This window comes from Athene noctua, chromosome 7 (assembly GCF_965140245.1).
Source record: "Athene noctua chromosome 7, bAthNoc1.hap1.1, whole genome shotgun sequence".
Classification (NCBI taxonomy): Eukaryota; Metazoa; Chordata; class Aves; order Strigiformes; family Strigidae; genus Athene; species Athene noctua.
In genome coordinates this window covers 7,770,704-7,783,491 of record NC_134043.1, presented here as the reverse complement: position 1 = coordinate 7,783,491, position 12,788 = coordinate 7,770,704, and the positions used below count along the sequence as shown (strand labels likewise).

The window sequence follows — 12,788 nt, the reverse complement described above, 5'->3', positions numbered from 1 at the left end:
TTGGTTTGCTTTTCGAAGGAGTCTTTTTGTGAAGCCCAGGGATAGTTAAAACAATAGCCCGTTTTAAAAAATGCAACGTGAATGCATTTTATAATTTGTATCTGACTGCTCCTAACTGATGCTGTGATGTAGGTGGTAAATTGAGAAGATTGTAGAGTTCTCCTTTAAAGGTAGATGGTTAAATGATGTTTAAACCATGTGTATTAACTGTGGTCTCTGAGAAATGCCAAAAAGAGTGGGTAGAGCAGAGAAGGAAATTGCTTCTAAATGGTTGGTTGCAAACAGGACATTCTAGAAGTTACCTGGGCCAGCGCCAGGTCAAAGGGGTAGGACCACAGCTGCTCTTGCAGGCAGCCTCTTGTCACAGCTCCTCATGAGAAACCCCATGGAACAGCGCTGGCTCTGGAGCTCCTCTCCCCTGGCTTTGGCCTTCCTGTAGCACTGCAGTAGCCAGGTGGTGTGGTGTGTGGGGATCAGTGTGGAGACTCTGCCCAGAAACATACCTATATAGGACTTATAAATGAGGGCGATTATGCCTCAGACTAAAGATTGATTCCAGGCCTTGCTGTATGTCATGTAAAACTAACTAGGCAATTTCTATTTTTAAAATAAAGCATATTTTTGCTTACTATCACATGTTCTTCAACACAGTGCTCTGACAGTAACTATGGTGAACAGTGAATAGTTTCAACTACTATTAAATAGAATGATTTATTTTTAAAATATTCTCATTAATGAGTTTAAGTGGTTCCAGTATCTTTCCTAGTTCTGGGAAGCCCTCTCTAAGTTAACTATCACACATCTATCTGATAGTGGAAATTTTACAGAAGATACTGTTCTAGTTTTCTAGAATTCAGCAGCTTCTTTAGGAAAACGTTATGTTACTTCCCTTTTCTTTTTTTGAAAATTCATGTCTGTTTGGATAAAATGAAAATTGAAATGCATGATGAACTAACTGTATCCTACTGCTTTCTTGTCTTGTAGCGGTAGCACCACCACCAGGTGGAGGAGTAGTAATGATGCAGCTCAATATCCCTAACAACCCTCAGCCTCGCAACCATTCACCTCCACAGTGGAAACAGAATAAATATTACTGTGATCATCAAAGGGGGCAGAAGTCTGCAGAACTTAGCACTTTAGACAGTGCTGCGCAGGTAGGAGGGTTTTGGTTTGTTCTTGTAAGGACAACTTACAATTTGCATGAACTGCATCTTTGCATGTTTTTTCAAAAGTTCTTTTTGCAGAATAAAAATCTGCCCTGAGAATACTTAATGTAGCTATTTTAACTTTACTTCAGTCTTTGAATGGTGTAGGTGGTGGTTAGCTTGTCCAACTAGGTACTTTTTAAAGCACTAACTTGTTTGTTCTAGTTGCAGCACAGTCCTCAACTAGGTAGTCCTGTCACCTCACCGGCCCAATCACCAGCACCAGCTCAGCTATCAAACATGAAGAACATCCGTCCCACACTGACACCTCTTTCTATTGTGCCCCAGTTTTCTAGACCTTTTGTCCCTGGACAAGGTATATTTTTAGTTAACTAAAACGTGTGTATGTTTTCTATTTGAATGTTTTAAAATACAAGTTATATGAGGATTTTCTGATGAACTGTGACTCGCTTCAGTAGTATTGCTGTTGAAGCAGGATCATCAAAATAATCCACTCAAGCATCATGTAAAATTTCACCTTATTTCCCTGTACTCTCAAAAGCTTTTGATCATCTTGTTATTGTAAGAGCTTTTATAACCCACTAGCTTTCTCACAGGTGAAACTCTCCATTTCAGCACTGAAAATATTAATGTTTGATACAATTTAGCTTCAAGCTTTAATCAAGAACTTGACACACACTGTCACAAAGCATATAACTTTAGAGCTACAAAGATAAAATAAATAACGTGGGACTAGCTGACCATAATACATTAGGTGAGCATATTATCTTTTGGGGTAAAGGATACAGAAATGCGATGGTGAGACAAATGTTCTGTCAGACTCGCTTATTATTTGATGATGCACTGAATCAAACCAGTGCCTAAACAGGAATTTTTCATTCCTTTGTAGAAAAACTATCATGATGGGATTAGAGCCTCTAGCCAATGCTTTTGCTACTTCAATTAGTATTTCAGATAGTACCCACCCAAAGACAGAAAAAATTCCTTGTAGAAGAATTTCAATCCTCTGCTGCCATGTTAACAGAAAAACAGAAAATAGGGAATTTTCAGAGATGTGACAGTTGATGTTTAACAACCAAATAATAAGAAACCCCTGTTAGTGAGCAAAGACAAACTCAAAATTAGTGGATCTGTTTTACAGAAAGATTTACTGTAAAGCAGAACTTACAGAAAATTCTGTATGCCTTCCTTATTGATAAAGAAAACCTTAATTTCTTGTCTGTCTTATCTGCTGCATAATCTTTTAGTTATTTATATTGCTTTGTATTCTGATGTTGTAAAAATTCCAGGTTGCCTGTTGTGAAGTATACCACTCAATTTTATTAATCTTCTGTGATTACTAGAAACTTCTATTCCATTGTCTTTGTGGATCCTTGGAGCAAACAGGAATGTGAAGATGTACCTGGCTCTAATCAGGGATATAACCATGGAAAGGATTAAATTAGTTCACTGAGAGGAGCTTTAGCCTTATTAAGCTCATTTTGAAATGAGAGGATTTAGATAAGACTGCAGTGAAGAAAAACTTTTAGTGTGTGTTTCAGTGTAATCCTTAAATGCAAGAAAGCTTGTACCTTTTCACTTTGTGATCGGTACATGACTGACGGACTGACATTTATTTGATCATGCCAAATGTTATTTTGTTAGCCTAGCCAAATGCAGTACTCAGTGCACAGTTATTCTGCTCTCTCTTCTGTGTACGACATACATCGTAAGAGGAACCTGGAGGAAGATTTCATATAACAAAACCCCTTGTAATTACCTTTCTCTTCAAGGAGACGCCAGATACCCATTGCTTGGCCAACCCCTGCAATACAATCCGCCATCTTTGTTACGTGGACAAGTAACAAGCCAACAGGTATTGAGAACAATCTCCTGGCAACACTGGAAAAAAAAATGGTTCAGGACTACCTTTATAACCACCACGAACAGGGGAATATGCTATTACATGAGGAAAGGAAATGAGTGGAAGGTGCTTGCTTTCCAGTAACAGTTTATTCATTTGTCAGCACTTCCAAAAATCAGAGAGAATATTTGCTAAAAGGATTTTCTTTTATATGAATAACTAAAAAAACCCACAACACAACCCCCTGCCCAAAAAACCAACAACAAAAAACCTCCACAAAAAAACCAAACACCTAACCAACCACCCACAAACAAACAAAAAACCCATGTGGGTATTTCTAAATAAATGGGGTTTGCTTCTTATTAAAAAAAACCCAAACCCTAAGCCCAAAATATTAGTGTTAGCAAACTAGAAAGTTCTGCCATTTAATTTTGGGGACAAGCACACGGACCCCCTATCTCTACCTTGTTCAGTTCTACCTGGGATCAGCCAGAAAATGTGATGGATGGTGGGGGTGGGGGGCTGTTTTTCCAAGATTTGAGGTGACTTTTTTTCATCATTTTCTCCCTTTGTTCTGAAGCCAAGGATTGAATGTGCCTGACTGCAGGATTGATAATCTCCCAAGACTAAAATTGGATGTGAAAATCTTTTCTGTACCATTGTAGCACAGGTCATTTTCCAGACAGTCCTCTGCGTTGTCTTTCACTGAGCTAACCTAGAAATTTTAAGATATTGGTGCATTGTCATTCAAGTACATCATTTCTGTCAATCTTTCCAGTGTCAACCTGGAAACAGACATGGAAACAGGGGAAAGAAACCAGCAAAGAAGGCTGCTTCAGCAGATCTTGGTGCAGGAGAACCAGGTATAAAATTGCTGATTGACACAGTCCTCCAGAAAAATGAATTATGGTGATGGGCTGGGAATGTAAGCAGAAAAGCACAGGGGAGAAAAGGGCCAGAATGAAGAGTAATTGGATGGAAATGGACGTGGTAAACACTGGAGATGTAAGGATGGACAGGAGTACTTGATTTGGAGAGAGGGGAGGCGGGATGTTAAATGAGAAAAGGGTAGTTTTGAAGGCTGCAGAAAAGACAAGATCAGGACTGGACGGTACTAAAAAGGAAAAACAAGTTTGTCACTTTACTGGACATAAGTTCTGTTATATTGTTACATTAAATATACATACCCCTGCTTCCTTCTACTTTCAGGAAAAGTAAAATCAAACATAAACCACAAATTAGTTCGTGCTTTTTTTTTCTCCCAGATGGGTTTCGGGGGACATACTAGGACAGCTACAGATTAGCTGCTTGGAGTAAGGGAAGGTGTCATCCAAATAAAACCTGACATCTACATATCTTTACTGGAAATAATTTTTGTTGTGTTACCTGCTATCAACTCCTTGCAGAAAGTTACAGATACATCAGCTTTTTCTAAGAGTTTACTGGAGAGGATTTTCTAAGAGAAGAGAGACTAGTTTCTTAGCACAGTGGTGTGTGAAGAGTTAACAGGCAAAGCCAGTGAGATATGCTATAGTGAGCTCTCAGACCTGCTGCAAAATTAGCTGTTATTTTTTCCCTCTCTCTTTTGAGGGCTCTCTGTATTCTCAGCTTTTATTTGTACACTTGTAAGCTGTAGGCAGTGCTAAATGTGAAAGCAAAAGGCTCTAGAACATCAAAAATGGAATGCCTGTGTATTTTTTATCAGCCAAGTGGAGATACAATTATGAAATAACTCTTTCAGTTCTGTTTGTTGTATCATTAAGTAAAATGACCAATTTTGATTCACTGTGGGTTTGTTTGTTTCAGTTGTGGGAAAAGTTCTAGAAATTACTGAGCTGCCAGAAGGCATAACTCGTATGGAAGCGGAAAAACTATTTGGAGAACTTTTAAAAGTTGGTGCCAAGATCCGGTGGCTAAGGGATTCACAGTGTCTACAAACACAGCAGCAGCAGCAGCACCATCGTCGTTACTGTGGCAGTGGAGACAGTGGCGTGAACACTGAGCCATCCAAACCTAGTGACTTGGCTTCCACTTACACGGTTCTAGCTACGTTCCCTACAATGTCAGCTGCTCAGAATGCGTTGAAGAAACAAAGTAGTACCTCAGTGAACAAGTTCAGGCTGAGAACAAGCAAGAAGCACTACGACTTTCATGTTCTGGAAAGGGCTAGTTCTCAGTAGCAGTTACGTCAGTGGACACTCAGCCTTTACTACTTCCATGTCCTCCGCTCCTTGATTGGCTTGATGTTTTGGGGTTGCTGGTCTCTTCGCAGAGACTCCGGGGATGTTTTGTCATATGACATTAGCCATTGAAGAATAAATAACCCAGTGATCCAGCAAGATGAAGAAGAAAAATACAGAGTTAATCCCAGACAATAGCAAGGAATCATCTTTAAGACATGCAGCTTTCTACAAGGAATGCTGTTGGAATGCCCCCTACTTTTATAGTAGTTTTGTTTTATATTTTTGAATTCTTGTATCAGATCCAAAGTTCTATTGTACAGCAAACGTTCATAAAAATCCATATTCAGATTTGTATTTTATAAGCCCTTTTCACAGCCAGCACACAGCTGTCCATTCCAAGGCAGGAACCTGAGGATTGGTAGAGGGGAAAAGAGAACCATTTTCAAGAAATTACACTCATTTTCTAGCAAACTACCCCAAATCTTCAAGTTAACCTGTTCTTTGTCCCTTGTGGTTTTCTCTTTTTTTTTTTTTCCTTTGGTAAGAAAAAAAAAATATATATAATTTTAGTAACTAACTCCTTAGATGGTCATTTTCTTTTGAGATTCATTCAAGCAATGTCAAAAGAAATTACAAGTAGGTTGTACCCTTGAAGGATTCACTTCTGATCCAGCAAGTTTAGTAATTATTTAAAGGGGAATATGAATAAGTTTCAAAGAATGTTCACTGAATCACGTTTTAATATTTCTTCTTTTTAGCGAAAATGTGAAGAAACTAAAATATATCTTCACAGGTGACAAAATGTTTGCACTTTAATTGTGTTCCCACCAGTATGGATCTCTTTCTCTTCCTTTTCACGCTAAGATAATTGTGTTTAAGTGCTGGAAACCTTTTTAATGGTTTAAGTTTTCATCATTTGCAGATGCTCACTGGACGTTAAAGATTCATTGCACATAAATGAAACAAACTTTTTTCAATTTGTGTAATTTGCAAGGCTGTACAATGTGTGCTGATGCAAGCCTTTTTCAGTTCAAGAAAATAAATGTTTACAAACACAAACTTTTTCAGTGCCCTTGTTTAAACTTCTAGGAGTCTTCTGAAACCTGGATGAACACACATTAATGGTTTGGATCCCTTCAAATATGAGAAGAACTTTAAAATAACACAAATACTAGAAGTTCTCAAAGAACCACTACTGCTCTTCCTCTTGAAGCATTTATTTATGTTATCCTGCCCTTCATCATTTTAAAATGTTTCCCTATGTAAGTAAAAAGAGAGAGAAATTGATCAGACACCATAAGGGACTGCTTCTGTTTTTTTATTTTTAGGCCAAGCATTGATTTGCTGTGCAGAAGAGCAACTACTTGTTCCCTTCTTAAGGCTATCACTTTGTAAAAGATGCATTTCTAACTTCTGTAAGCAGGAACTCAAGGTAAAAGTTATGTTTAAAAACATTTTACAGAGAAGTAAAGCGTGGATTTCAATCTGGTATACAAAAATTCCTAGCCCTGAACAACCACACATAAACACATGAAGTGGCAAGAACAGTCCTATGTATGTTCAGTTCTTAAATCCTTTGTGTGATGAATCGAAGTACTGGGAAGAAAACTGACCTGTCTGGGAATAACGTAGCCTAATAAATTAGGTCTGTGGGATTTGATTCTGCAAAATGCTGTAGCAACAGGCATGTATGTGACTAACGGTAAACTTAACACGCGTATTCCCCTCAAAGAGGGGGAAATGTTCAGCTTTGAGCCCCTAGCTGAAAGCTGAACTGACTTATCCCTGTCTGTTTTTCTAAAAGGATGGTATTTCTGAGCATTTGAGTTCTTAGGCTACTGCTTGACTGAATATACTACTTGAATGAGGGGGATATGTGTCTTCCTCCTTGGGTTGGATTGCTGTAGTTCACTGCCCCCAAAACCAAAGATAAAGAGCCCTAGCTTAGGCAGATGATAAAATTCTCCTCCTCTGAATAGCCCCAAGAGAATATGAGTAACACACAGGTTCCATCACGGCCTCTTGCTCATTTCCATTTAAGATTATGGTTTTAATCCTGTAAAAGTAGTTAACAGATTAAAGGTCTGTAATGACAGGTGTCACAGCCTAGCGAGGCAGCGGCCTCCTGTGGCTAACGCATTCCAGGACAAGGTTTTCCATGGATGTGGAAGAGTAGTCAAGAGCTGAGAGCTTCCATCTATTCTGAATGACCTAAGAACTAAATCTAAGATCAAACCATTTCCAAAGAATGCTGCATGACTTCATTTCATAACTTTTCCCATAATAACCACAGAGAAGCAAATGTAATGAGGTAAGCATGGAGAACACAAGCAATCAAAACAAAGGGAGGGGAAGAATACACTGATGAGGAACAAGGCCCAGCAAATATTTAATTCAAAGAATCATAGAACAAGCCAGGTTGGAAAGGACCTCAAAAGATCATCTGGTCCAACCTTACACAGGAAAGACAGCCTAGGTAAGATAATTCTTATCGAGTAAGTTGTAAACTTGCCCTGGAAGAAAGAATTAAAAGATTCAAATCCTGAATGTGATACTTACCTACAGTTACTGCAGGCAGATCCCCCTTCCTGCGTACATTTCCCCCTGTAAAATGGGCAGTTATATTTTTTTTTTGATCTGTACATGCTGATATGAGCCACACAGAAATAATTAACTTTGGAAGTGTCAAAGGCCTCTGATGTCTACAGGGGGCACAGAAATTAAATATTTCTGCTTTACAGTATTGTTCATTCACAATTTTGTGGTATTTCATACTCTCTCTAGTAAGTGAATGGGGTGTAAGCTCTAACCAAGCCCATTTGTACCTTCCTGGCTTTCACACTTCTGCCCCTTTTTTTTTACTTAAAACACCCAAGCCTCAGGACTGTATACAAAACCCATGGCACTAGATTTGTTCCAGAGATTTGGATTATGTTCGAGAAAGCAAATAAATGCACTTTATGACATGAAATAGACATTGTCTGTGAAAGTAGCATTCTCAACAAATTTTCTAGTCCTCTAGTGTATTTGAGCTTCCTGTCATTTACCATTAAAGCCATTTTTAAAGCAAACAGTGGCAAAAGGGATTAAGTGGGGGCTTAAATGATATTGCAGTAGTTTAATACATTTCATTTGATTGGGAACACATCTTACAACTTTTACAGCTGAGGAAAAAGCACTGGAAGAACAACCAGAAAAGCCAAACAAACCTGGCTATTACCCACTCCACCAAAGGCTACTGTGTCTTGATTTTAATTTTTAATTAATACGGTTAGATTACTGTGTGAAATGCATCCCCAAGCTGTGATCAGATTCAGCGTTATTTGTGATATTACAGTGAAAATGATAATACAGTATTAGGAAAACAAATTTAAGCTCCATACTCTGGGAACACTAACCCCCCAGCTGTGTGGTTGGATTCGGGTGGATGGTAATAGCACACCTGTGAATCTGCTCACAGCCTCCACATGGCTGCCGAGCTGCAGTCTCATGTGCCTCATGTTTCAGTCAGACTGGACTGGTGTGAAGTGAAATGTTGGCAATGGGCATCTTGCATCTTACCTGAGACTCCCTGAGCAAATTTAACCTATTATAATCTGAAATCCTTTTCTTTCATTCACACACTTAGAAAATTATCTAAGAGAAACAGGGGAGCATCTACAAAGAAAGAAATGTGGCAGGGTGGTGTACTGAAGACCGTAGGGCTTAAGTCTTTCTACCTGTTACCACCCCTAGTCCTACTGGCCTGTGGTTGTTTCAAGACCCAGGTGGTACAGGACAGCGGTGTGTAGGTGGGAGTTCAGTTTTGTCAAATCACAAGAATTGTTTAGCTTGATGAATCCAATAAGGTACTTTGATATGCAACATGCCTCTCATCTTTTTTTTTCCTTGCACTATTCAAATAACTATATACTTTCCCTATGTGGTAACGCAAGCCTCTTCCCTCTCAAGGTGGCATAAATAGCTACATTCTCATGCTATGACACTCATCTGTGCCTTAAAACTTCACATTTGACATGTTTGTTGTTTTGAGTTAATCTTGTACCAACTTGTTTGGATGTCTGAAAGGGAGTCATAATTAAAATTGCAACTAACTTCTTTTATAAATATCTATTTTAGCTCCACGACATATTTTTTTCCCTAGAAAACTGGTATGGGTTGTCATTTCCTGTATTTAACCCTAAGGCAAAGAATGTTTATATCAAGTTTTGGAGAAAATTGATCACCTTTATGTTTCAGGTCACAAAAAATTACTGTAGCTGAAATTTTTATGTTTCTAGCTGAGAAAGGACTTAATTCAAACCCTTCAATGTTTCTACAGCTCAGTCTTCAAGAAAGTTGATGTGCTGCCTCTATTCGATATGCTGCTCCTACTCACATTTAAAATGGTTTGGGGATTTTTGGCTATTGATGTCTGCAAGTATAAAGTTAAACCGCACACTGTCAATGTGACTTCATTTTGGAAGCCTTATTTCTTGGATGGAGACCAGAAGCCTTAAAAGGGCCTAATTTCCAAAACATTCTGAAAATTAAGTCCCTTTAAGTTCTCGTATTCTGGAACCTGAGAGGAAAGTCACTATTCACATCTGAAAACTTCAAATGCAAGGTCCAGTCTAAATGAAGTTGCCTCTTGGCTCACTTGACACTGTATGCAATCACGTTCTTACTACAACACATATGAGCCTCCTTTTAGTTCAACGTCTGCCTTGTGTGTTTAGGCTTGTAGGGCTGGAGTTTGGACCTGACTTTGTTTGGCAGCCCTTTATTAGCCCTTTATTTTACCCCGCTTGTAACTACTTGATGTTTTGCGATGTTTGCCGTTTGTCAAAATTTCTCAGGTCGAAAGTGGATCTTGCTTAAGAGATAATTAAGTGTTAAAATTTGGTCCGGGGCACAAACACTTTAATGTTTGCTGCTTTTTTTCATTTTTCAGTCTTACTGGTAAAGCACACAAGCCTAGTCATTATATGGGATGCATGCAACTGTAATAAACTGTTTCTGCACTTCTGAAGAGAAACTTGAATGTCAGATAAGACTAGTGCTGTAAACCAAAGAGCTATATAGGAAAAAAATGTATGTTGCTGACAGATGTACACGTTTAAAACTGGTATAAATTATAAAAATAAACTGTGCTGCTGTGGATAATGCTTAACAGTGAGGTTTATTCTTAATTCAGTTCCCATGCCCTAGTTAAGTGAGAATCTGAATTAGACTTGGGATACACCGTGCTGAGAGTAGGAAGATTTTTCAGACTCAGGTGCCATGGAGGTGGAAGGCGTGCTAGAAGCTGGCTGCAGCATGGACTAGCATCAACCCTAAGTGATCAGTTATATTTGAGTTCCTAAAATTTCTTGTCAGCTAACATTAAAAAAAAAAAAAAAAAGCAGCAGTATTATACATCATACTTGAATTACAGAGGACTTCAGTTTGAACTTGAGAGGGGAGACACTGGCATTCTGCTTCTTTCTGTATCTTAACTTTTGCACTGGTTGAAGGGTTAATTAGGGAGGTGGTATACAGTACAGCCTTGCCCTTCTGATAGTCTCCAAATTAGCTACTCTAAGAAACAGCATTAAGTCTGCTATGATAGTCTATCACACTGATTTATACAGACTAGGAAATACACCAGAGTTTGTCTCCTTCTTCAGTCAAATTTGTTGCCTATTTACTTGGCTTAAAGTGATACTTTGATTTGTTAATGAACCATTGATCGGTTGAAGCAACAATGCAATTTAAAAAAAGAATTGACTAATAAAAATATTTTCCTTTTTCATCCAAGTAGATCTGTGCTGGTTGGGGGGGGGGGGGGGGGAATAAACCTCTTAAAATGTGACTGTCTTGCATTGTTTCCCATACTGATTAGCTTTATCTGTTCATTTTCACAAACTAGCTGACATTTCCACAAGGGTAATAGAGGTACTACACACACCATGATTTGCCTAAGGCAGGCAGATACTTGGCAGCACACCAAGGAACTGAATCCCAGGTAATGCTTCAGTTATCAAATTATTTTTTCTATTTCTCGAGAGAACTTTCTACTCACTAGTTACCACTCCCTTTTCCTAGGCCTACAGATTGGAGACCTTTGCTGTTTCCCAGGAACACCCGCTCTAGGGGCTCTCAGATTAATTATAGCAGTAGAGGCACGTGCAACAGCAGCAACTCAGTGACCCGACAGTTAGAGAATTCTACTTTAAAAATTATTTGAGAATGTAATATAAATCATTCCTGATGATGTGGAAAACTGTATACCCTCACAAAAGTTATCTCTTCAGTCATTAGTAAGCCCTTCCACTTTTATGTTTAAACAAAATTTCTTCCTTGCTTGAAGTGGTGTAGAAATTTTTGAAAATCATATTTGCAAAATAATTTCCAAAAAATAACAGTGTTCCACACTTCACTCACCCTTCTCGTGCGGCTCAACTTCCAATGTAGGGATTCAAATGAGATGCAATAAATGCAAAATACATTTATTGGAAATGCCAAGGGAATTAGTGCAACACATCCAAATTCTTCATAGATACTAATACACATTACACCTAACCTCTCCCTCTACATGCACATGTATAACAGACATGTCTTTTTGTTCATCTCCCCCAAAAAAGTTTAGTTTAATACCATGCAAACTTTGGCATTGTTCTTAAATGCTTTGTACCACGAAGAGAGAAAAAGACCAAAAAAAATACCATCTAAGCAGAACAGCTTTAGTGTTCTGCCAGTTACTTCTCTAAGAAATGTGCAGAAGCTCTGTATGTGTATGCAAAGCTTACACAGTGAGCAGGATAACTGTGACATGTTTCCCACATGCTGTATCTTGAGAGAGGTAAAACAATCTTTGTATATTGTTACCATTGGTTTGACTCTTTCCACGATAACTTTGTAGGTATTTTACTTGCCATTATTCAGTGTATTTTCTAATTAAAATTCCAGGTTACAGAAAATACAACAGTGAAAACCTTTTGAGGCCAAGCGACTTGTGTATTTTTCAGCCTTCCAGTGTTTGACAGTATCTGCCTCAGCAGTTGTTACCCAGAATACACAGCCACAGTCCTAACTGTGTTTCAGAAAAACTTAAGTATAGCATTTTTTCTGAGATGTTATAAACAGAGCACTTGAAAGAAATTGTCCTGTCCTTGTTACTGTGAAATGTCCATCAAAAAGACCATCTGCCTTTGCTGGCTGCGCCCCCGCTATGGCTGCGCTATAAATGCTGTGCCATCACCATCCCTCACACAAACTGGCTCACCAGTGAGCATGGAGGATGCCCTGGCCTCACCTCCTGCTGCTCACAGAGGATCTGCGCGTGCCACGCTTTCTGCTTTTAACATACTTAGCATGGATTTCTGTCAAACAGGTACCTCCTCCGTCACTCTTCCCCTCTGTCGCAGCCTTGGCTTTCCCAGATGGATGCTGGGGCCAGGGTTAACCATGGCCGCCCTGTCCGCACCGGGTGCACGAGGCACACCCTGTATACGCGGGCCCCTGTCTCCCCGCAGCTGCCCGTGCGGCCTACCTCAGCCACTCCGCGGGTCAGGGGGTGAGGCCCTGCCACGGCGGGGCGCGGAAACACGCGGGGCGCAGAAACACGCGAGGCGC

General features: G+C 39.2%; 1 protein-coding gene across 3 annotated transcripts in view; it reads left to right on the top strand.

The window, feature by feature from the left end:
* Positions 1 to 10,402, top strand: part of R3HDM1 (R3H domain containing 1) — a 58,529-nt gene extending 48,127 nt beyond the window's left edge. For all 3 annotated transcript variants that reach the window (XM_074911447.1, XM_074911446.1, XM_074911445.1), the window contains 5 exons: positions 985 to 1,154; positions 1,371 to 1,521; positions 2,939 to 3,021; positions 3,788 to 3,872; positions 4,816 to 10,402. In XM_074911447.1, coding sequence (XP_074767548.1) covers positions 985 to 1,154; positions 1,371 to 1,521; positions 2,939 to 3,021; positions 3,788 to 3,872; positions 4,816 to 5,189 — 863 coding nt within the window. In that variant the 3' untranslated portion in view covers positions 5,190 to 10,402. The remainder of the gene's footprint in view (positions 1 to 984; positions 1,155 to 1,370; positions 1,522 to 2,938; positions 3,022 to 3,787; positions 3,873 to 4,815) is intronic.
* The last annotated feature ends 2,386 nt before the right edge of the window (positions 10,403 to 12,788 follow it).